At 41.1% G+C, this 25,546-nt stretch overlaps 2 protein-coding genes across 4 annotated transcripts in view; one reads left to right on the top strand and one right to left on the bottom strand.

Annotated features, from left to right (window-relative positions):
- Positions 1–13,066, top strand: part of TEK (TEK receptor tyrosine kinase) — a 102,604-nt gene extending 89,538 nt beyond the window's left edge. For all 3 annotated transcript variants that reach the window (XM_082400540.1, XM_082400541.1, XM_082400539.1), the window contains 7 exons: positions 1,909–2,099; positions 2,653–2,766; positions 7,434–7,504; positions 8,482–8,522; positions 9,418–9,514; positions 11,079–11,178; positions 12,028–13,066. In XM_082400540.1, the coding sequence (XP_082256666.1) occupies positions 1,909–2,099; positions 2,653–2,766; positions 7,434–7,504; positions 8,482–8,522; positions 9,418–9,514; positions 11,079–11,178; positions 12,028–12,102 (689 nt within the window). In that variant the 3' untranslated portion in view covers positions 12,103–13,066. The remainder of the gene's footprint in view (positions 1–1,908; positions 2,100–2,652; positions 2,767–7,433; positions 7,505–8,481; positions 8,523–9,417; positions 9,515–11,078; positions 11,179–12,027) is intronic.
- Positions 13,067–13,638: 572 nt separating this feature from the next.
- LOC309632769 (putative exonuclease GOR) lies at positions 13,639–25,304 on the bottom strand. Its single transcript, XM_082400627.1, has 7 exons — positions 25,257–25,304; positions 24,398–24,471; positions 23,678–23,729; positions 22,205–22,320; positions 19,737–19,875; positions 16,965–17,085; positions 13,639–15,345 (listed from the first exon to the last, which is right to left on the bottom strand). Exons 3-7 carry the CDS (start codon positions 23,720–23,722, stop codon positions 15,263–15,265), a joined length of 504 nt encoding a protein of 167 aa, XP_082256753.1. The 5' UTR covers positions 23,723–23,729; positions 24,398–24,471; positions 25,257–25,304; the 3' UTR covers positions 13,639–15,262.
- Positions 25,305–25,546: the final 242 nt, after the last annotated feature.

The following is a 25,546-nucleotide window of genomic DNA, read 5'->3' as shown; positions in this document are numbered from 1 at the left end:
AGGAAGAGTGAAGTAGATTGGTTCTTGTTAGTTGCCTACCTTTTCATTTTCCCTCCAAACCCAAGGAACTTATATTCTGAATGTTAAATCTGTGAATGCCATTAATCTACTGTAATGTGAAAGCACTGGTGATGCTTAGGTTAAAATAATAATAATAAGCTTATATCTAATAGTATCAATACTTTTTTTTTATCCAAAACAATGCCCTGTACAATAACACTGAAGTTTTACAACTATCCTATGTCACACATACTCTTAAGTTCAACTTATATTATTAATTCAAGTATTTATTGAGTATTTCCTATTGTAATGTGTGTAACTAGCTGTGAATGAGTAGGTAACAAGAAATCTTTCATGGCTTTACCTCTGCATGCTACCTGGGTTTGTAGGTCTAACTCTATGCTTAATCTTAATTTCTCGTGGAAAAATTTGCTCCAACAAAAAAGCTCCACACAGTAATTATTTACAAACTTGACAACCTCTTGTTGACTTTGCAGCACAAATACCAACAATGGAAAAGAGACTACTTCCTTTTCCTCAATTTATTAAACTAAAAATACTGGTACTTCAAACAGTATATCATTCTGTGACCCAATAAGGGTGTAATTCTGAAAGCCAGATCATGTCTCTTAGGTTAAATAATGAAGTAATGACATTTATTTTTGAGCTATTTCCTGAGAACAGTAATCAGCATGGGACAGCAGTAAATGAAAGTTAAAAAAAAAAAAAAGAAAGAAACTGACAACAACAGAAGAATATATATCTTTTAAAATTTTGCTCTATCGTCACATTATTGGTTGGCTCTTAAAATTTTTTTTTTTTTAAACATCTTTATTGAAGTATAATTGCCTTACAATGGTGTGTTAGCTTCTGCTTTATAACAAAGTGAATCAGTTATACACATACAATACGTTCCCATTTCTCTTCCCTCTATCTTAAAATTTATAATTCAGTAAAGAAGTGAGAAAGCACATTCATACCAGAATTGAAGTATATCTTTCCTTATAGTACAACAGGATTCAGTGCTAGAAGATTTTTTTTTTTGAGAATTTCACTTTCTTAGAATATCTTTGAAGTTTAAATTCATTCGACATTAAAAAAAAAAACCAAATAATTCACCTTTAAAAGACAGTAAAACCACTTTACTTTTCATTGTCTCCAAAGATCAATGTTTTTATCAAAGCAGATTACATTTTATTAAAAAAGAAAAAGGAGAAAGCCATTTGGAATAAAACTAAGACACTGCACCATAGTTTCCTCTAGGAACTATTTTGTTTTATTTTTTTTCCTAAAAGGTTGACTTTTCTGGTTTCTGTAAGCAAAAATGCAATCCCTGACCCTAGACTCTGCTGACTAGTGACCTACTCAGCAATACACTGACTTACTCCAGATTTTAGGGAGAAGCAGAAGGCAGGAGAGAGAGAAAGTTACCTGGTGTGGGTCCTTCTGCTATAGATATTTAATTGTTGTTTTTTGATTAAAAAAAAATAACCTCAGGAAAAGCTAGATTCCTACTGGAATAACATGCCTGGCTCATATTAGGTTCTTGATATTCAATATTGATTGAATAAAAAAATGAAAAGTGATGTGGATTAGCTGTCTTAGATCGTCTGGAAGCAAATGCTTTGATTTCATTCTACTAGTGTCACCGAGTAGGTGACAGGAAGCCCTCTATGTTTGGTAGGGGTGGGGAGGGGAACCCTGAGAGCAAGCACTTTAAGTATTGCAGGAATGATGTCACCTGTCTTCCTCCTGGCCCCAGCATTACCGAGGTTGGTACCACTAGATGTGTAACTTTACGATAAAACAGAGGTTTATAAGCGGTTCCCGAGAATCATAGCACATCTCAGAAATATCACGGCAGCTTAGGGCTACTGATAAAGTGGTGCTCTCTCCCTTCCCGCACAGGCTACCTGTACCTGGCCATCGAGTATGCCCCCCACGGCAACCTCCTTGACTTCCTGCGCAAGAGCCGCGTGCTGGAGACGGACCCCGCGTTCGCCATCGCTAACAGCACCGCCTCCACGCTGTCCTCCCAGCAGCTCCTCCACTTTGCAGCAGATGTGGCCCGGGGAATGGACTACTTGAGCCAAAAACAGGTTCGTCCTGAGGACCTTGCTTTGGACATCTTTCCTCTGAAATTCTCTCTGGAATCAGAGTTTAGATAAGTTTGTACATTTTTTTTTTTTTGGTCCCTCTCTCTTCCTTAATTCCTTCTTACAATCTTCTAACTTTCATATCTTTGCTAATGTTCCATCTCTTTATATAGAAGTTAATGCCCAACACTGACGGTATGTTTATCTAGTGACTCTCATCATGTACATTCGGTGAGGTGCCTTCACCGATCTTAGCTTGGTATGGCTCTAAATAATGCACAGTAGCAGAGGCCATTCATGGCAACTGGAAGATTTCATGACCTGGTTTTGCTTCCAGGTTGCTCCTCCAGAGACATGTGGGTCATTCGGCAGAATCCACTCACTGAGCCTTTAGGAGAGGAACTTTAAGGGAACTGGATTCTGGTGACTTTTGAAAACCCCTTTTCACACTGACCTCTCTGTTTCCCAAAGCTCTTGCCCCTAGGCAAGAAACAAAATGGAGTGAACAAGCAAATGCGATGCTGAAAATACATGATTTTTTTTTTTTAAATTTCAGTTTATTCACAGGGACCTGGCTGCCAGGAACATTTTAGTTGGTGAAAACTATGTAGCCAAAATAGCTGATTTTGGATTGTCCCGAGGTCAAGAAGTGTACGTGAAAAAGACGATGGTAAGTTCAGAACAGACGCTGATGAGATCCTTTCCGGGGCACCCCTCTCTCTCCTGATGTTGTTTCTCTTAGAATACCATCTTTCTGTGACAACTGAGGCCTCTGACCATTTTCCCCATTGGATAATGCCCTGGCCCAGCAAACATCCTTTCTCATTTTTGATTCCTAAAATGACTGGAGGGTCCACATTTACCAATGAAGAAGGCCCTGTCACATGTGGCCAAGTAATTGAACGTGCAAGCCTCGTGCTGCAGGGACTCAGGTCTACATCCAGCCCAGACCCTGAGGTCTGGTCTCACTCAGAAACCTCTGGAGAGCTCCCACAGTCCCCTTTTGCACAGCAAACATAGGAGGGGGAAAAAGACACTTAATATACTTTCTAAAACATCAAGGAAATCAATTAATGAGGTTCCTAAATCACAAGGATGCTCTAGAGAGAAACTCATAACTTCTAAATGCTCATATAAGATTTCCCTCTTTGCCAAAAGTTCTCTGCTCACTCTTCAAGTCCCAATGAAATCCACTTTCACCTAATGATACCTAGTCTCCTAAACAGTCACATTTTATCTTCAAATACAAGCTCCCGGGAGAACCTCACCACAGTGTTAGAAGAGAGAAGCTGGACTCATTCTGCTACTTTTGTCCACCCTAGAATCATAAAGCCCTGGACGTGCCACATTCCTGGACATTAGTGCTGTGCCGACAACATGCCACCACCCTCTGCTTTCCCTGAGCGGGTGGGCAATGCAGGGCATTGGGGGTGACACACCCTGTAGTCTTTGCACGTGTTGGGTAGGTCCACTCCACTGGCCTGGCTCTCCCAGCATTACCTGGGCTCAGCCTTCTTGGGATGACTCCAGTTCTTATAACATATAGAGGGTCCTTTTACTTTTGTGGGTACCAAATTGCCTCCTAGCAAGGCTCAGGCTTCTGTGTTTATCCTCAAGCTCAGGTTTCCTTTCTCTTCAATATACTTATTTTAGTTACTGACAAGATAGCACAGAAATAATACTCAAGAATGCTTTCAAGAGGAAATGGTCCACAGTTCACAACCTGGACACGATGAATTTATTTTATTCTTTACTTATTGCCTTCCACAGGCATACATTCTTTTCCATAGTTACAATCACAGCGAACCTAACCACTTTGGAACTTTCCACTCCCTTCTTGGATGCGGTTTCGAAGTTAGTCTCCTTTGATTCTTAGAGACCACCATGCCCCTGGTCCTGGATACTTATTAACATCAGCACTTTTTGGAAGCCAGAGGTGCCTCCCTGAGGGCTGGTTTCCAGGCAATATTTTTTTTTTTTCCCTAAACTCTTCAGATTTGCCCCATTCAAAGCAGACTTTTCTCTGGGAAGGAGCTGGGCTGGTCTTAAAGAAGCAGGACCTACCACCACTCATGCATCTACTCCGGCTCTCCCCACTCCTTCTGGAAGCATCCTCCTTAGAATCCCCTTATCTCCATCACAGAATCCCTCTCCTTCCTTCACTCTGGCGTGGGTGGGGCGGGGGTTTGCCCCAGATGAGGGGAAAGAGAGGTTAACACAGTTTAGCCCCGTAATCCACGCATCTTATTTGGTTGCTTTCCTTAGTCCCCCAAAGCTAAGGTTGGTTTGCTCGGCATTTCATAAAGGGTAGGGATTTCTGTATCTTGGGGAGCTTAGGAGGAGTGCTTAGAGGGGCAGAGCACTGGTAGGGCTCAAGTCTGTCTCCCAGTGGAAGGGCAAAGTGTGCAGTGGCAGCATGGGGTCTGGGGAGGAAAAGGACAGGTTGAGGGTAGGGGGAGAAAAGAGAAGGGGTTGGAGAGGACCAAGCTCCCTGCAAGAAGGGTGCAGTATAGCAAGACACCACCAGAGGGCAGAGGAGCCACTTTCTCTGGCCTATCATTTAAGTCAGAGATTTTCAATTCCTATTGCACCTAGAGTCGTCTGGGGAAATTTTGAAAAATACAGATGCTGAGTCCTACGGCTTAGGTATTCTGATTCAGTTATTCTGGGGAGGGCATCCTGCATCAGTTTTTTTTTTTTAATCCCCCCAGGCGATTCTAATACTGGAAACGTTGCAAAGTAACGTACTTAAGTGATTTGGGGTTTTACTATCATTGATTAATATATCGATCCTGTCAGCATGGATTTATTTATTACTATAATGTTTCATGCTTGTGCTAGGTTTGGGGATAATATAATTCAGACACAGTGTTCTCCTTCAAAGAACTCAGAGACACATAATGAACAATCGTAACAGTGGATGAGGCTGAGGATGAAGAAAGTACAGGTGCCATGGGAGCTCAGAGGAAGCACACTGCAGCTTTACAGTAAATGTCAAATAGATATTGGAGATGTAAGAATGAAGTGGATGACCTGGAGGATGTGGTATATATAAAAATCGAGAGGCAAAGGAAAGCATGGAACCTTTGGGGATTAAGTAATTCAATATGGCTGGAGTGTGATGCAGAAAAGAGGGAGAGTTAAAATGCAAGGTTGTAACTTTCCAAGGGAGTGGAAAGTTCCAAAATGGTTAGGTTCACTGTGATTGGAACTATGGAAAAGAGAGTATGCTTGTGGAAGGCAATAAGTAAAAAATAAAAGGCAAGGTTGGAGTTAAAACGCAAGTGGGGATAAGGTCCTGAAGAGCTTTGGATGCCAGCTAAGGATTTGGGGACTCACCTAAACATTGGGGATCTTGTGACAATAGGGACATTAAGGAACTTTAAGGAAAGGAACCACATGGTTGTACTTGCCATTTAGAGTGATTGTGATGTGGAGAACAGGTCATTAGGGAGTGAAACTAGAGGCTGGGAGATCCGTGGAGAGGTGGTTGTCATCAGGCAGGATATGATGGTGGCCTGCACCAAGGTGATAGCAGTAGGGACAGACACATGTGGGCAGATCCAAAAGCAGTCAAATAAAAAACAAGGAAGAAGTGCACATGGAAATCTGTCATTAGGAGGTACGAGGTCAGAGGTCAGCAGGTTGGGAGTAAATGAGAGCAAAGACCAAACAGGAAATGTAGACAACTCTTTCCATTCCATAGCTGTGAAGGGGAAGAGAGAAAAACAGGTGACAGATGGGGTAGGGTGGACATAGAGAGAAGGGAGGCGTGGATGTTGAGGAGAACACTGAAGATGTAGATGTGAGAAAGGATCCTTTTTTTAAAAAAAACTATTTTTTTAGAGCAGTTTTAGGTTCACAACAAAATGGAGAGGAAGGTACAGCGATTTCCCATATACTCCCTCCCCCACACATGCATACCCTCCCCCATCATCAACATCCTCTGCCACAGTGGTACCTTTGTTACAGCCAATGGACCTGCACTGACATGCCATAATCACCCAAAGTTTATAGTTTACATCAAAGCTCATTCCCGGTGTTGTACATTCTATGGGTTTGGAGAAATTTATAAGGACATATGTCCTTCATTATGGTATCTTACAGATTTTCACTGCCCTAAAAATCCTGTTTTCTGCCTATTCAGACCCCAAACCCGACCCCACCCCTAGCAACCATGGATCTTTTTTGAGAAAGGATATTTTTATATTTAAACCTTAAAGTACAGGACAACCATTTGGGATTTATGGTCAGAAAGAGCTTCAAAGTAGTGCCAGTAAATAAAGAACTGGGAGAGAATTTCACATTCAGGAAGAATTCTTGGGATCCAGGTCAGGGCTGGTCTCATGGAAGGGGAGTCTGGGAGAATGCCTGCTCTAGTTTTGAGGGGGGCTGAGAAAGATCCCCTAAATACTACTGATTTTGCCCCACCCGCTGGCTAATGTAAGCTGAAATGCCACTGTTAGAGCTTGGACAGATCTCTGGGAAGGAGGGATCCATCTGTCAGTAGGGTTCATGTATTCCTGGGGTGGGTTGAGAGGAAAGGAACCCAACCCAAATTCATAGCAAATTTGAGGAAACTAGGAAAAAAAGAAGACAAACTTCACATTTTCCAGTCCACATCTCATTTTCCCCAGCCTGGACTCAATAAGCCAAGAAATGGGGCAAACCTGGAGGGAGTTGGGGCCAGGCACCCAAAGGGTGGGCAAGTGTCTGTCATCCTGTCTCCAAACCCAATGCACGTGGCACTGGCTAGAAGTCATCACCTCCTCTGTGAGTCACAGGCACACTCTTCCCTTTGGCCTGAAACGCTCTTTCCTCCCCCATCTACCTGACGGTGCCTACACATCTTACAGAACCGAACTCATGTGTCTCCCCCTCTGGAAACTCCTGCACAATCCCCTCCAGGCACACGCGGTCTCCTCCCATCACTGTAGCCTTTCCTGCATTACAGCTTACTTCTCAGTTCCTAGGCCTGTCTCTCCTTTCAGACCTCTGAGTGCCTCTGACAGCCACAAAGGGAATAACTGAGTGACCAGTGAAAGGACACACACATCCACACACACACGTGTGCACACATCGTTGTTTTTCTTTATATGAAACTGTGGTAGGGGCCCCTTGAGGTAAGTGGGACACTCACACAATTTGCAGGTCTTTGAATTTAAAAGCACACTTGTGGGTGGGACATGCGCAAAACAGTTCCTGAGTCTGCCACGCCTTCTGTCTGGGGACCCCCCCCCCCCCGTGGACTTGGGTGAGACCCAGCTTCAGGCCAGCGGCGAGCCTTGGGAAGGGGCCCTGTCCAGCCTAAGCGGCATCTCACCTCGTTCTCTCCAGGGACGGCTCCCCGTGCGCTGGATGGCGATCGAGTCACTAAATTACAGCGTGTATACAACCAACAGTGACGTGTAAGTAAAGCCTCTCACTGCTGAGGGATTTTTTTTTTTTTTTTTTTTTTTTTTTTGTCCCAGAAAAATATCCATTTGACAAGAGGTTTTAAAGAGAAGCAGGAATATCGTATCCCTCTGGGGAATAAAGCTAATCACTAATCCCAGGAAATCACAGACTAAATGAAGCCCCAGAGGGGACAGTTTTCCCTGGTGGCAGGCTTTGGGTTTCTTTCTGTCGAGGAGTGACCTCAAGTGGTGACTTCCTCATCTCCAGAGGAGCAAGGGACATCCCAGCCTTCCCATGGCTCCACTCCCCAGACTGACCTCAGCACGAGGACCTAGATCAGAGGAGGTGGCCCACAGTAGCTGCTGGGGGTCAGAGGTGGCAGGGATGGAAGGCAGACAGACACAGTGGGAACCATCTCTGCTTGCAGCCTGCGTCACAAGTCTCAGGCTGGCGGGGGATGGAAGGGTTGGGATTGAGGCCTGAGCCCTCTTGCCCAGGTTCCCTCTTTTCAGGAGGAAGAACGGAGGCCCAGAGTGTTACTCTGTCTTCAGTGTGTGCCTTTATATGTTCTCTCACATCATCTCTGCATAACTTTGAGTAAGAAATTGGTGTCCCCACTTTTGGAAGAATACACTAAGAGGCCTCGGGAGTTCTAGTCACTTGTTCCAGGTCACACGAATATCAGGTGGCAGAGATGGGATTTGACACAGGTCTGTCTGGCTTAGAATCTCCTGCTTTCCAGCTTTCCACCTTGCATGCTCTACCTAAAGCGAGTGGGAGCTCTGGCAGAACTAACACTGTTTCCCTGTTATGACTTCCATTGGCGGGAGAGGAGATAAATGCATGCTGTGTGCAAGGCCCTAGCCTAGGAAACAGACCTATAACTTTTCCTTTTCTGACCTAGGCTCAGTCGCCCTGGCTTTCTGGGCAGAAAGTTGACTGGGCAACATGCGTGCTGATTATTGGTTTCTCTTTTGTCCCTCTGCAGATGGTCCTATGGCGTGTTACTATGGGAGATTGTTAGCTTAGGTGAGTATCCATGTCTACCTACCAGGTGAGGCTCTAGGCAAAGGGAGTGGGCCCCTCCCGGACTCCTTTACCGTTTACTTTCATGGGTAACATTTGTACTCGGTGCCAACAGATGCCACTTGGAAAAAGAACCTTACGGGTTTCCATGTTTGAGTGTGTTTATTCCCATGGTTCTCTTTATGAAAGCCCTGTGTCTAATGTCATATTTAATACTAATAACCTGGTGGCCAAGAACTTCATTCTGAGTTGTCTCTGCTTGTACACAGATGTCACAGGGCTGTCATAAGTTTACTTCTACAGCTTGAAGACAGTACACTATGCTGCTATGAAAAGTCACATTTTCTAAGGCCATTTAACACCATGTGAAAATGTGCATGCCAAAACCCAGAAAAATTTCCCATAATCCGTTTTATAAATATTACACATGAAAAAAACTGGGAGGACTACACAGAAGGATTAAAAAAAAGTAGTTCTTTTTCTGCATTATTTTTTGTATTTTCCACAATAAACATGTATTGCTTTTCTAATTAACATTGATAGATAAAATAGGAATTGCGTAACATAAATACAGACTTCCAGTTAGGAAAAAGATCCATGTCATTGGCACAATAGATGTGCTGTGTGTAGACAGACTTGGGGAAGAGGAATAGCACCGGAAGGAAGGAGACCATGGTGCATCTCTGCACTAGGGAGCGGCCGCACGGGAGCACGGTCTGTAGCCGAAGTCCCGCTGTGACGTGTGGTAGGCTTGCTCCGGAGGAAGATCACGCCGGGGCTCAGCATCGCTTGACACACCCCGTCTTTCTCCCAGGCCCTTGGCTCTATAGCCTCAGGGCAGGAGATGCTGCCTTCTGCATCCGAGGGGGCTTAGGGCGCACCGTTTCCTGTCTTCCAGGTGGCACCCCTTACTGTGGGATGACGTGTGCAGAACTCTACGAGAAGCTGCCCCAGGGCTACAGATTGGAGAAGCCCCTAAACTGTGATGATGAGGTGTAAGTCAGGCCTCACCCGGGGCCATTTTATCCTAACTTTCCCCCTGTACCTTTCTTGGACTGACTCTAATGAAGGAGCTATCTGATACATACACATATGTTCACCTATATGTACACACACACACGCACACACACGCACACACGCACACCCCAGATAGTCAGAAACAAGGGGGTTCTTGAAACTAAGACTGTGATGCAGTGGGCAGGGAATAACAGCTTTCTAGGCATAGAAATCCAGGAGGAATTTAAGGTGATGATTCTTGGTTGAATCTTAAGGTTGAAATGAGAAAGGGCAACAAATGCAGAAAACATCTGAAATAAATTCATGAAATTATCCATGAATAAATGTATGAAACCTTGAGACTAACGTTGGGGATAGAGATTTCAGAGCTGTTATATTAAGGAAGACAGATTTTTCTTCATAAAATCTTACCTCTATGAGGATTACTTTCCAGGAATAAGTATTCCTCTCAGGGGAATAATGATTATCTTTAGTGATGTTGCCATTCCCAGAACTAACCAATGTAAGTTGCTGCCTAACTGGCATGATTTGAAGAGTGCAAGGCTCTAGGCTGAGCAAGTAACTTATCATCCAAACCAAGCCACTTCTAAGGGTGAAATAGGGTGCTATTATTGTTATGTTACAAGAGATATAAAACTAGACCATCCTGGGAAAACCTGGATGTACTTGAACCATCATTGGACAAAGTCCCTAAAATTCCACCTTCTGAGATTCATTCCATAAGGAGTGATATTTTCAGCCCTTATGAAACTTCTGTTAAAGTACAAACTGTTCTATTGATAGAATCTCTAACACCCCAGGCTGATGGTTGAGAGCCCTCTGTGCGCTACAGTTCCCCTGAGTCACTTGGTCAGCATGTGAAATCTTGAGCCCCATTCCCAGACATGATTCTGTACATCTAGGGTGGGTCGCAGGAATCTGCATTTTAACAATACAAGTAGTTCTGGCCACATTTGAGAAAGTACTGACTTAGACCAGCACTTCCTAAACTATGTGGAAAGTGTGAGATGATGTAAATAAATGACACAAGAGTTCTGTGATCAGTTATGCCTGGGAAGCTTCTAGGTTAAACCTGGTTAAAAAGGTTGTTTGTTTTTAATGGAATGACTTCTCAAGATTTTCCTGGGTCGATCCCTAAGAGGAAGATGCGATGGGTGGCATTTTGCAAATTTATTTGAGCACGGGGCCATTTTAAAAAAATAAAACACTGACATTTTGAGAGGTGTGGTATTCCAAGGGATACGCTGCCCTAGACATGTAACTCAGTTCTTTCCAGATGATCAGAATAGCTGAGACCAAGATCCCGTGGCAATGGTACCTAAAGCAGGCACTAGATCTACTGGGAGAAGAAAGGGGACTTGGATGGGGAGATGGGAGGCCTAACAGAACCTTCCTAGGTGCCGTACTTTTGTCTTTTGCTGGCTAAGCATGATGACCATGCGTTGGGTGGCTACATTCTCTTTTTTTGCTGTACCCTACACCTGGCTGTACCCAGGCCTGAAGCACAGTTGTAGACTTAACCCTTTCACTCTGTTTTCAAAGGTATGATCTCATGAGACAATGCTGGCGGGAGAAGCCTTATGAAAGGCCCTCATTTGCCCAGATCCTGGTGTCCTTAAACAGGATGTTAGAAGAACGGAAGGTGAGTATGGAGATAAAACCAGGGGTTCTTTAATTGCAATTCCTCATGTGTCCATTGTGGTTAATAAAAAGTTGATACAAGTCAACAGGTTCTCCTGAGCATGATCTTAGGTGCTATAGGGACATAAAAGATGTGGACCCAACTTTGAGGAAGTTACAATTTTGGAGGAAATAAGATTTCTATATAAGATACAGTCACACACACTAAAACAACATATAGAACTGGCTTATTCGAGCTAGAAGGAATCTTAAATCTCATCAGTCATACAGCCTGACCCTTTAATTTTATAGAGGAAGAAACAGACTTAGAAGGGTGAAAAGTGACTTGCCCAAGGATAAACAGCAGGTAGACAACAGAGCGTGGGCTACAGGTTACTATGGGGAGGGTCAGGAATTCTATCAAATTTTCTAGAAAGTAGTTGACTATACAGATCTGAGGTTCGAAAGACAAATCTAGGTTAGGGAAGTAGATGTTGAACATCATCAAAACCCAGTTGGTAATTAAACCAGAGATGTGGGTGAGGTCACACAGCAGGAGATGAGAAGCAGACAGAGGAAGGGGCCTGAGAGGATGTGGGGCACGTCAGGAGGGACCAGTGAGAGACCATGAGAAAGAGAAGCTGGAGACTGAAACAAGTGAGAGGAAGCAATCTTACTTGCAGAAGTCAAGGGATGCTTTTCAGGAAGAAAGTTGTTAAACACAACAGAGGGAATGAGGATAGAAAAATACCCCCCAAGTATCTCCATTTGAGTTGAAACAAGGCCAGGAAACCGGGGTATTACTGTAACTGCCCCTGGCGGAGGCAGGACTGAGCCAGTTTGTGTCCCTGAACCACTCCTGTTCTTCTAGACCTACGTGAATACCACACTTTATGAGAAGTTTACCTACGCGGGAATCGACTGTTCTGCCGAAGAAGCAGCCTAGGACAGACCATCTTCAGCTGTATATTCTGTTTCCTCTTCACCGGCATGAGAGACCCTTGAGAGCTTGATGCCAAGCAAGCAAGCCTGTGTCAAGAGAGGTGACATAGAATATGGACGTGTATATAGATTGCTGTCTGTCTGTCTGGGACATTCACCGTAAGACCCCTGTGTGTGAATCTATAGTACCCTCTGACTCTATTAGGACTGTATATACTGTTTTGAGTAAGAATGTGCTGGAATCAGAATGCCTGTCTGTGGTTTCATATGCAATAATATATTTTTCTAAAAACATGGACTTTACAGGAAGGTGTGAGAGTACAATTACTGTATTGTAATTGTACATTATTCATTAATTGTGCATAACTCATTATTGTCCCAGATATTTTTGATATTTACCTATATATTGGATGTTATGTTTTGCTGTGTAGAAGAAAATACTGTAAACCTGATCCTGATAGCACAGGTGAGAAAAATAGGGGAAATGTATGAGTTCTTACAGGACATGGATTTAAGTCTGTACCTAAGCGATATAAAAGAGCTTCTTCTATCTCTAAATTTTCCCCCTCACCTGTAGAAGCCACACCAATTTCATTTCATAATTTGACAACTTTGTCATGTGTTTCCAGAGTCCACAAGTCGGTCCAGAATGCTAACACTGAAAAACAGATTTAAATCTCGTTCCTTAGAAGCCTAAGAACTTTGAGAGAAGTATAAGTTTGATAAATTAATAGGATTTAGTTTTAGTTTCTTTGATAACATTGATGTGTTTATTAAGAAATTAAAATAGGAAGCTTGGAGTTAGTTATATTTGGGAGACATGTGACATCATATCAGATTAACATCCCTACCTGTATTGCACATTGTAAAAAGTTTTAGTTTTGATCATTTGTGAGTTTACCGTTTATATTGTAGGCACATGCTACACTGAGATCATATAGTAAGTGAATAAATGTCTTGCCTACCCACATTTTGTCCAGGAATGTGTCTCATAGGTATTGCCAAACGTCTGTATTATACTTCTTTTGAGAAAAACACCTTAAATTATCATCCTCTACCTTGCTGGTAATATGCAGAGAACAGTTGGTGGGTATATGCCACCAGACATATCTCAAGCTCACAAGATTAGAAATGTCTTCCAGAAGTATCCTACTGTCTAATCTGTTTTCTTGCACCTCAGGTAGTATTCCAATGTGAACTGAGGGCTTAGAACTAGAATCGCTTTTAATTGTGCTGCAGTGTTAATAGTTCACCATACTGCATAATGTTCCATATTCCTGCCATCTGCTCAACTTTATGCATCAGAAACAATGACCAGGAAACTGTATTTGTCCCAAACGCTCTTCATCCACAACAGCATATGCAGTGGAGACACAACAAAAGCAAGACTGCTGTCGCAGCATTTATTTCATCAACTAAGTAGGGGCTCGAATGAAGAGCCATTGAAAGTAGGTCCAAATATATATATACATATACATATATATATATATATATATATATATATATATATATACATATACACATATATATATACTATTTATATATATATATATATATACAAATAGTTCCTTTTTGCTTTTTACCCAAATGTCATGGAGATACTCCTGACAACTCTTGGTTTGCATGTACATGGAACTGAACAAGAACAAGAATGATCTGAAAAATGTAGATAATGTCTTCAAATTTTGCATGTGGCTTTGGAATACTCAATAACAGCTGCTTTTTCTATAACAGCCTGACCTTCTCGATTACATATATTTAAAATACTTAAAATTTACATCATTACAAATTTACTTCATGTCAAGTATAAGAGATGACTAAGGAAGTACTTATGGTATCAAGAAAAAGGAACTGGACTTCCCTGGTGGCACAGTGGATAGAATCCGCCTGCCAATGCAGGGGACACAGGTTCAAGCCCTGGTCTGGGAAGATCCCACAGGCTGTGGAGCAACTAAGCCCGTGCGCCACAACTGCTGAGCCTGCGCGCCTAGAGCCCATGCTCCGCAACAAGAGAAGCCACTGCAATGAGAAGCCTGCACACTGCAAGCAACGAAGAGTAGTCCCTGTTTACTGCAACTAAAGAAAACCCGCGCACAGCAACAAAGACCCAATGCAGCCAAAAATAAATAATTTTTTTAAAAAAAGAAAAAGGAATTCAGTGATACTTAAGATTTACTTGTAAATTCAAAGTACCAAAGCAGCAAACCTGAGGTGTTCTTACTGAGGGCACATCATCACCATCAACTTGAATTTACTCCTGACACAGAGACCATACGATTGACAGCTCTGGGTCTCATCCCTACCATTGGCAGAGAAACCTTTGTAGTTTTGTAGCATGTTAACAGCATTAATAATAAAGATTCATACTTACTCAAAGGTCAATAGTCAAGTTGAATAAAGTCATGTCATTTCCACGGGCCAGTTTCCACATTATCAAAAAGCAGTTAAGAAGGAGAGAACCAACCCCTTAAAGGAATTAGACGATTCCAGTACTGGGTATATAGATTAGATTTCAGTGTGTTTAGAAGAGCCATAGGACACTGCCTTTAAAAAGAAAAAAATCAGTGAGTTGTTGATATCAAAATCAAGTAAGAATACACCAGTTAGATTAAAAACACATTACACAATAGCCAAATGACCAGAACTTTTATGTTAATAGTACACTGAAAAGTTTACATTTAGTTCCATATATTTTGTGAGGAAAATCTCCACTTCTATTTCTATATAGATGATCTAAAGAAAACTTACAATTTTGTTAGGTAAAGATGTTTCTATCTCCAAGCAGTATAATGGTTCTAAGTATTTAGAGAGTAAAAGAAATTTAAGTAACCTGAAAAACGACCTTTGTGAAAGTCCTGGACCCATTACTTCAACTTCAAACCATCTTCCACTGTTATCTGTACACGGCCTACGAAGATGAGTCAAATTCCAAAAAAACCTAATTCCTTCCCCCGCTCTTCCTCAGTCACAACTTTAGAAATCACTGTGGAAATTCAACCTTTAAAATGTAATAAATAGACCTCAACAGTGCTTTTCCTTCACCTCTTCTCTTTGAAAGTGTGGAGAAACCTCATGTAATTATAGACCAAACTCTACTGCCCGCAGTGGAGGCCAAGGAGTCACGGAAGCAATGCAGAGGTTTAAGATATTCTTGGGCAAAGTGGTTACTTCTTTCCTTTCAGGTCGTCTTTTACCTTCCAGAGTACCAGTTCCATGCAGGCAATTGCATTTTCACTTGAATCGTGACCTCCAAATAGTATAGAATATAAAATAACACATTAGACATAGACAACTCTGTGGTGTTACCCACGGATGGTCTCAAAACGAAGTCTTGAGTTTGAAACAAAATTACCACTGGCCACTTATCAATATTTCATTATTTCATACCTAGAACAACCCCTACTGGTTGCTTTAGAAATGTTTTACATAAATCCAGATGAACAAGCATCTCCCTTTTTCTATGTAACCTGTCCTCAGTCATGTGGTCACTACATTGCTATGACTGGATAGCACACCAGTACCTTCTCCATGAACCTCATTTCCAGGGAGATACAACAACAAAGTGACAGGTACCACTGAACGACAGAGATCTGACAAGAAGCCAGAAATAAGGGATGCTAGAAAAAGTACACCTCTCTAGACAAAGAGTGACCTTAGATTCAAAATGACATGGTTTTAAAAAGTAGATGAAATCTACCCAAAATATCAAGCCTACAGTTCTGGTGAAAATAATAAATGACGTCCGAGATTAAATGAGAAAAATCATATGGACCACACTTCTAAAATGGTATATTATTGTTTGTGTTATTCTGAGAGAACTGTGGTATTATATAACTTTTAGAAGATTTTGTTTTACATAGCGTATTTTTTGTTGTTAGGTGAAATATTTTTGTGTCCACGGTTCCAGATTGTTTTCAGTAGAACACATTACAAATTTTATAAGAGCATTTTCTGGGAATTTGAGATATGAATATTTTTAACAAAGCAGATAATGTAAATTAAAGATTCTCTGCAAGATGGTATTAGTTAGTGTCTAATAGACAGAGAATGAAAGAGTAAAGACCATAAAGTAAAATCTGTATTTTGTACAATAAATGACATGATCAGAGGAGCATCTGTAGAAACATACAGCATTATAACATAATTTTAACATACTCAAAATTAACTTTCTTCTCCCTCTTGTGCAAAAGTGGGGCCTATATGGGTATACATGAAATGTACAGAGTAACTAACCTCCATTCCAAGCCAGACATGTATCTCGTGCATATCACAATGCTACTAACAGGATAGTTGGTGGGTGTACTTGTTGTATTTGATTAACTTGTTTAATGTTGGGTATTTTTCAGCAGAAAAACCAAAAAGAAAAGAAGTTCTGACAGCAAAACCTCTGTACCAATCCACTACAGAGCAAGTGCACGCATGAATCTATTGAATTTGAGCTATACTTCTTCTTACGCAACACACACTATTTACCCTGGGTGAGATAACTTGGACCCAATCAATTTTAGAATCTCTTTAGGCTTCACGAAAATCACATCTGAAAGGAGGTACACAGCAAAATTTAGAATGGAATTAGATCTCTACACCAACAAAAGTTTTATGCATGAATTCCAAGGTCAGGCAACTTGCTGAACCATGATGTGGTCACCAGTCTCAGTTGAATTGCTGTTTTGATGCCTGTGGAACATCTAGGACTATACCAGGCAGTGAGCACGGAACAACTTAAGCAGAAGCTTTAGGATTCTCTACCCAAGAAGAGAACCCAGAGGGCAGCATTTCAAACAGTAGACCTTTACCATGAACCTCATGATTTACTCAAGTCAGACTTAGGATCCCGATATTTATCACGAACAAGCAGGCTCTTACCATCATCCTGAATGATTCTCCATAGGTAGTCAGCCACTAGACTTTTAAGGGATCTTTTGTGAGGCAAGCCTAGCCGATGAGGAAACATAACTGTCGTGTCCACAACTGAAGTATGAATTAACTGTCAAATGAAAGAGAAAAATTCTTTAGACGTTCTTCCCAAAGAATAAGGAAACTGATGGCAGCAACAGTAACTGTAGCAGCAGTAACTATGCTACAAAAGCAAGTAACATGCGCAGTTACAACAGGCCAGTCGCTAAGCGCTTCACGTGGATTATCTCACTACAACCTGCAGAGTAACCTAGCAAGGTAGGTATTTTATTGTCCCTTTTTACAGCCAAGGAAACTGAGGCTTTGAGAGGTTAAGAAAGTTGCCTAAGCTGAGTCAGCAGGGTAGAAGGAAATCCAATCTCAGCAGCCTGACGTCCAAGTCCACTTTCCTATCAAGAGAGCACCACCAGGGGGCAGCATGAGCTCAGAGCGGTTCCAATAATTACTGGCGGGGTTGGGGGCGGTAAAGGGTGAGCCAGGCTCCTCCCACCTTGTGACTCAGCGGAGGTGCGGGCACACCTCACTCTAGTGCAAGTCCCATTTCAGTGGTTTGTCTGTCCCTGGGGAGGGAGCGTGGACAAAGATTAGTCCCATCTAGGTCCAAATCCCCTCTGCTTACACATGGAAGAAGGTGAATAAATTTTTCCTGAGATTTAATAAAGTAGGAAATAGTGATACAATAAGAGAGGGGTCAGATAACTGAGAGCCTAGACTGTCAGGTACCAGTTTGGATTCCTTGTTAGAAGAGCTGTACTTTGAAAAAGCGTTGAAGAAGATTAGCCTCAGGACAAGAGCAATTTAAAGACTGATCAAGAAGAGAGGGGTTGGGGCTTCCCTGGTGGCACTCTGGTTGGGAGCCTGCCTGCCAATGCAGGGGACACGGGTTCGAGCCCTGGTCTGGGAAGATCCCACATGCCGCCAAGCAACTGGACCCGTGCGCCACAACTACTGAGTCTGAGCTCTGGAGCCCGCAAGCCACAACTACTGAGTCCACATGCCACAACTACTGAAGCCCGCACGCCTAGAGCCCGTGCTCCACAACGGGAGAAGCCACCGCAATAAGAAGTCCATGCACCGCAACAAAGAGTAGCCCCCGCTCTCAGCAACTAGAGAAAGCCCGTGCACAGCAACGAAGACCCAATGCAGCCAAAAATTAAATAAATGAATAAAAAATAAATTTATTTAAAAAAAAATAGAAGAAAGGGGTTGGAAGTTTAATGTTTAGCACCTACTACGCCCCATCCATAAACGCCTTAAATTCTCACTTTTAATGTGTCAGCCACCTCCTAGACACTGGTTCCTGGCTGCAGAATACTGAGCACATAAAAGAAGGTGGTGGGGGAAATAGAGAAATCTATGAGTAATCTGGGTGAAAGAAACAGACTGATGACAAGGAATTAAAAAACACAGTGGTTTCAAATTTTCTGGTCTGGAAGACAGGTGAAATAGAACGGTTCCTGGAAAATGAGAGACAGGAAAGTCACAGTGAGAAACTGAGTTTGAGACAAGCTGTTGCTGAGGTGACAGAAGGACATCCCTGTGAAGAGCTTTCTTCCAGAAAGTTTACATCCCCAACTCTCTTTGCTCACACTTTGGTGGGGGTCTGGAGGAAGCACATTCCAGTCTCATCTGTCACATGCAGAGACAACAGTGCTGTGTGAAACAACTATCTATACCATGGTACCAGCTTTGCAGGGAAAGAGGTGGATACTCACTTAGGAAAATCAAATGGCCTTACTTACATTCTCACACTAAAGAAGAACTAGCCCTTCTCGGCAAGAAGGTAAGTCCTAGCGGTGGCTGAAACAAATAGTCAAGGTCCCCAGAGTTCTAGAGTTGCGCTGTGCAATGTGGTAGCCGCCAGCCACATGTAACTACTGAAATTAAGTAAACAAAATGAAAAAATCGTTTTCTCAGTCACATTAGACACATTTTAAGTGCTCACTAGCCACATGTGGCTAGTGTCTACCATATTGGATAGTGAACATGTAGAATGGAGAGTTCTGTTGCAGAGCACTGTTCTAGATCAGGGGTGGCCACCAAACTCTCTCTTCCGAGTTATAAATAGTTTAGGCTTGCAGGCCATACCACTTCTGTTATAACTACTCAACAATGCCACTGTAGTATGAAAGCAGTGATAGAAAATACATCAATGAGTGGGTGTGGTGGCCCTGTTCCAATAAAAATATTTGCAAAAACAGGTGGCTAACATGGACCATAGTGTGCTGACACCTGTTCCAGAACATGGAGCAAAGAACAGACCATTTTAACCTGGAGTATTAAGGGGGAGATTTTCGAGTCTATCATGCCAAGAAAAATGAACATGCCATGTGATTTTGAGCCTACCTTATAGGTAGGCTTTATAAGTCTACCTGACTTAATATGAAAAAGTATCTTCCAGGGCATGACTACAATAACCTATTAGATAAACGTAGTTTTACCCACTTGAATATTAAAGACAATGATCTAAGACCATGTCAAAACAATGATTTTGGTTTTACCACAGTTGATAATGGACTTTCTTTCTGATCTTGTTTAGCCAAATGACTTGGGCATCTTATACTGCTTCTGGTTTACAAGAGTTGGACAAAGTCATCAGCACAGTGATTCTTATCTTGTTTTGTCTAAAAGGGCAAATCAAGCATCAGTGATAACACAATGATAACGACTACCACATTAACACGTAGAGTTTTGTAAGAATATGAGCCTCTAACTCTCTACCTTAAGTGCATAGAGACTACGTTCAAAGCTATGTCCAATTAGTACAGTGTCAGCACTGAACAGGTTCAACAAGGTGGTGTGCACATCACGGATTGAGGTTTTCGTGTCCTTCAAGTCATCTTCAACCGCACCAGAAAACCTATCCTAATAAGAGACAAAGTGCATGTAAGAGTACAACTAAGTAGATTTCATCAGTTATAGTTAGAACACATTACTGACTCAATGTGACAAGCATTTGATGAACAGAACAAAGATCTTATTGTATGACTGCCAACTATCCCTTTATTAGGTTATATTGATATAACCTAGTAAAATTTATAATTTGGATCAATCGTGTAAGGCAGGGGGAGACATTATTACAAGTTCATAAAGTTCTTTTGTGAACTCTCATCTTTGTATAATCTGAGTTTTGTCAATTACAGTTAAGTAGTCTATCTCCCATTAAGGCAAAGCTAAAGATGAAATGTGAGGAGCATGGAAAAGCAGACGGAGCCCTAAGCAGAGTCTAGACAACCTGAGTTTGAGCTATGCTATGACTCTGCCATTTACTTATTATATTTGATTTTCAACAAGTTACTTAGCCTTCTGCTTTCAGTCTTCTCATCTGTAAAGTAGGGTCAATTACCAATCTTAATGGCTTATAAGGACCCAATGAAAATACGTGCAAACAGTGAAAATACATGCAGAAAACTGACTATCCTAGTGGTTTTCATGAAGCACATACTAAAAATAAGTGTTCAGAAACGTGGCTACTGCTGTGCTTTACTGCAAATTAGGAGAAAAGAGATAAAAATACTGCAAAGGTATTTTCAACGTAAGCTGTATGTTGATATTATTGTCTCCTGTAAGAAACAAAAGATACCTGGCTCCATCATCTGGCTTAGTTAAGGAACGTGACGCATAATCAAATATTTGAATTAAGAGGATCATGGATGGAGTACTTGGGTTCATTTTAAAGCCATTTTAAAAGAATGCAATGCATTGAATCCTTTTGACTTTTTCTTTTAAGATTCAAGTTTTTATCTTTAAAGCAAGACCTTCAGTTCTCATTTTGCAACTATGAGTATCAGTAATCAGCAAAGCATTTCCTGACTTGTTCCAAAAAGGAGTTAGAAAAGATTCCGCTAAACCCATGGAAGAACAAGAACCAATAAGAGTACAGTAACTTTAAGTATAGTACAATTTTATTTGTCAATTACAGCTCAATAAACTAAAAAAAAAAGAGTAAAATATAAAATAGATGGGGCCATTAGGATATGGCCAAAATGAGTAGGAAAAAAAAATCAAATGAGGTCAGGAGAGAGATTAGTAACAAAATGCATTTTCTGATAACAGCAACTTTTACTGAGTTTTTATGTATACAACCATTTTTATGAACCATGAGGAAATTTAGGTTAAAAAATGCTTGTTAGCAGAATTCTTTATAATTATTCTCAAAATTTATCACAACAACTTATAATTCACTTGACCACCTTGCCTTACTGTGCTCCAAAATTATGGACATACACATATATAATATATATTATGTATACTATATATACTATAATACTATAAACTATGTACTATAGTATATAGTGCATATAATATACACGTGTATATGTGTATCAAGTCATATTTGTTCATATATACAAATGTATGTATATATGTGTGCATGTATACACACACACACACACATCATATTTAAGTACCATTGGAGAATTTGTTATTTAAAGAAAATTGAATAAATACAATCATACCAGTAATTAACACTTCTAAATATTCATTGTAGAATAAGATCAATGTCTTCTATTTTATATTTAAATAGATATATTTAAATAAATATATAAATATGTCATGTCATATGCCTTATATGCCTTTAGGAAATCCAATTCAATTTATCAGTGATATTATTGGGTGTTTTATATGAGGTTTTTAAAAATTAAAGGCACATCTGTATCATACTATCTCAAGTTAGCATTGAATTTGGATCAGAAACATGTCCTACTTTAATAATAATAATAAAATAGAATTTGCACTGAACCAGTGTTCCGTATGCCGTATCAAAGCTACATATACTCAGCGACATGTCTACAGGATTATAGAAATTTTCATCTAATGGGAATAGTATGGTATTTTCAGAAGAAACTGATTAATGATTGAATGAATAAATGAATGAATAAAATAACTTGTTCAATATTTTTGTCTGTCTCTCTAGCCTCCTACCTACCACTCCAACATGTAAACACCATGAGTGCTGAGGCCGTATCTCTCATTTAGGGTTGTTACCCAGGGCCTAATACAGTGTCTGCATAATTTTAGCAAGGTACTCAACAGAACATGAATATTTTTGAATAAACAAATTAATTAAAAGAAAACAGTGTTAACTCGTGCTCTAAAGTTGAATCCAATAAAAGTACCTAGGCTAAAACTCAAAGGACATGTTGGATGTTCTATAATTTCAAAAACAAACCCCTGTGTATAATGCATACCTAGTGTTATAGTCAATGACTTCTTCATCTGGTTTCACAAATGTATCATAGACCACCTGGGGGTTGGGATCAACCACTGTCACTTGAGTAAGTTCCAAACCTTTGGCTGTATAGCACTATAAAGACAGAAATATTAAATTTAAACATCATATTGGGCAAACATATTTTAACATCTTAGATATCTTAAAGGAATATTTCTAACTGAAATATACAATCGAACCCTATCATTCAGTTTTGCTAACAAAAGCCAGTGAGTGGATCTGACGGTCATGTAAAAGATGTTCCAAGCTTTAATTTTTTCCTTAATGTTGGTGATATTTCTGCTAATAAAAATAATTTCATTTTCTTGGCTTAGGCTTTACAATTATTTTCATTACAGGTCAGTGCTATCCAAAAGAACCTTCTGTGAAGATGAAATGTTCTATTTCTGTCCTGTCCAATATGGTAGCCACCAGCCACAAGTGGGGACTGAGTATTTGAAATATGGCTAGTATGACTGAGGAACTAAATTTTTAATTTAATTTAATATTTTATTGAGGTAACATTGTTTTATAACATTATATAAGTTTAATGTGTACAACATTATATTTTGACTTCTATAAACACTACAGCACACTGCACCACCAAAAATTTTGTTTTCATTCATCACCATACAGTTGACCCCCTTTACCCATTTTGGCCTCCCCTGCTTCCTCTCTGGTAACTGCTACTCTGTTCTCTATACCGACATGTTTGTTTGCTAGTGGATACCATATTGGACAATGCAGTTATAAACCTTGTTGAATGAAAAAAAAAATCCATATTATGCTTATATAAACATGGCACAGTAGAGGACAACATGGTAATGATATTTGATTTCTAAGCCAGAAGCAGCTTTCATTGTCTGCAATTAAAAATCTAAGCTTAAAAACTGAACACTTCCCTTCTATATTTATTAAAATTCAACTCCACAAATCTGCTTTCCAAATATGCCACAGGGAACAAAAATTTAATTTTCTGTTTTGTTAAAGATGACTGTTCACATGGTGTTTGACACATACTAAGCACTTTGCCATATATTAGTGTATCTGATTCTCACCATCACTGTCGGGTTATTATTAACCTCATAATTTACAGATTGGAGCATCCGGGAGACTTGCCTGATAAGCAGTGGAGCTTCTGAGGTCTCATGATTCCAAGTTCTGTTTTTCCCCTACTGTTTAGTATTGATTCTCATATGAAAGAAGATAACTCCTTATAAATATTTTACTGTCTCTATAAAAACAATAGTTTTTTAAAAATTAAAGCTTTTATGCTGATTTGGGGGATAACAGTAGTATTCATAACATTTTCCACCCATGTAATTTCAGCAGTGTAATGAGTAGGACAAGCAGTGATTATATATAAAGAAAAATTAATAAGTAATAGAAAGAGGATCATGGGCCAACTCCTGGCTCCATCACCAAGTGCAGGTATCACACCAAGTCACTTAACTCTTTTCAGCTTCAGTTGCTTCATCTGAAAATGTGTGAACAACATCACAGCGCTGTGTGGGATTGAGAGAGAGAGCTTGGGAACGTTCCTTACACATGCATAAATAAGGCAAAACATACCACCAACGTACCACCTCACAATTCACGGCAAATACACCGTGATTCCCGCTGTGGGGTGGGAACTTGACAAAAGTCTTAACAAAGCCTTCTAGGTTTTCTTTTTGGTCATGAACGTGAAGCTGAAACAAACACTGCCAAATAAGTTACTGTTTGTTTTGGCAAGAGCAACTAAGCTCATAAAAATTTCATCAACTGGGGCTTCCCTGGTGGCGCAGTGGTTGAGAATCTGCCTGCCATTGCAGGGGACACGGGTTCGAGCCCTGGTCTGGGAAGATCCCACATGCCGCGGAGCAACTGGGCCCGTGAGCCACAACTACTGAGCCTGCGCGTCTGGAGCCTGTGCTCCGCAACAAGAGAGGCCGCAATAGTGAGAGGCCCGCGCACCGCAATGAGGAGTGGCCCCCGCTTGCCGCAACTGGAGAAAGCCCTCGCACAGAGACAAAGACCCAACACAGCCAAAAATAAATAAATTAATTTAAAAAAAAATTTCATCAACTGAAAATTAGTGGATTATACCAAATGCTTATGGATCCCCAAGGTCTGCGCAGGAGGCAGCAACTCTGGTTCTGAAACAAGCAGCATTCTGGGGAACAAGTCCTACCTTGGTGACCTGACACCCGGGGCATCCAAGGACACCTTCACAACAGCTGTACCGCCTTTCTGAGCCACCAAGAACTGCAAACCACACGAAAAGTAAAAATCAAAACAAGCAAGCTTGACAAGGCGGAGTGGCTAACTCCCAGAGCGTCTCACCCACAAGGATCTTTAAGACTGCACCATGCAAGCCATCTGATGTAAAGTCTAAAACTCTGCATGTTGCTTTTCTAGCTATTATGTAACAAACAGGAAACACTGACTCCTAGAAGCCGAGTTCTCAGAGGCTGCACTTTGAAGGTGAATTATAATTACCGGTGTCTTGAATGCCTTTCTCCCCTTCCTCCCTTTGCTTCCCCATAACGTGGCCGGGACCCTCAGTTCCTCTCCTGGTGTCACTTCTTTATCCTGCTTTAACTCTACCTCAACCATCCTTTCAAAATATTCTCCTCCCTGACCTTCCCTCTTTGCTGAAGCCCCTGGATGATGGGCTCCCGCTACCACCCTCTCCCTTCCTACATCTGACCCAAGCAACATCACCCAGTTATGCAGACTGAGACCGTAACAAAGATGTTGTCTCCCACTTTGGCTGGACCTCTGAAATCCCGACACCCTCTTCTTCCACTTCCTTGGCCAGACACTTTGCACATTTTCACAGCAACAAGCCTAAGCCTTCATCTCTCTTTTATCTCTCACATCTTCCATCTCACCTGTACCCTTACCTACCCCAAGCCCTTCTTCCCTCTGGCCCAAGGTAATGTTCTCCCAACTGTTCCCTATAAACCCCTCTGCCTACAGTAGGTTCTGCACCAGTTTTCCTATAAAATGTGGTCAGATTAATCTTCCTCAAGCACATTTTTCATTACATTACTTTCCTGAAGTGCTTCACTTGTACATTGCTGATCAAATGCAGATTTCTCAGGCTGGCTGAAGACTCTTGCTTAACCAACCTTATATTACTCATCCAATCTTGACATCTCACGGCTTTATCTTACCTTCTCCTGTGATGAGAAAGGGAGGCTGAGAACCAGTATTGACAGAGCATCTGTTATAAGCCAGGAATTGGACACGTCAGCTCACTAAACTGCCACACAAAGCTCATTCCATGAATGTGGAAACAAAAGCTCAGAGAGCTTCAGAAACCTGCTCAAGGTCT

This window comes from Balaenoptera borealis (genome assembly GCF_965194805.1).
Source record: "Balaenoptera borealis genome assembly, chromosome: 8".
Lineage (NCBI taxonomy): Eukaryota > Metazoa > Chordata > Mammalia > Artiodactyla > Balaenopteridae > Balaenoptera > Balaenoptera borealis.
Note: the sequence above shows the minus strand (reverse complement) of the source record. Positions and strands in the feature narration are given on the sequence as shown.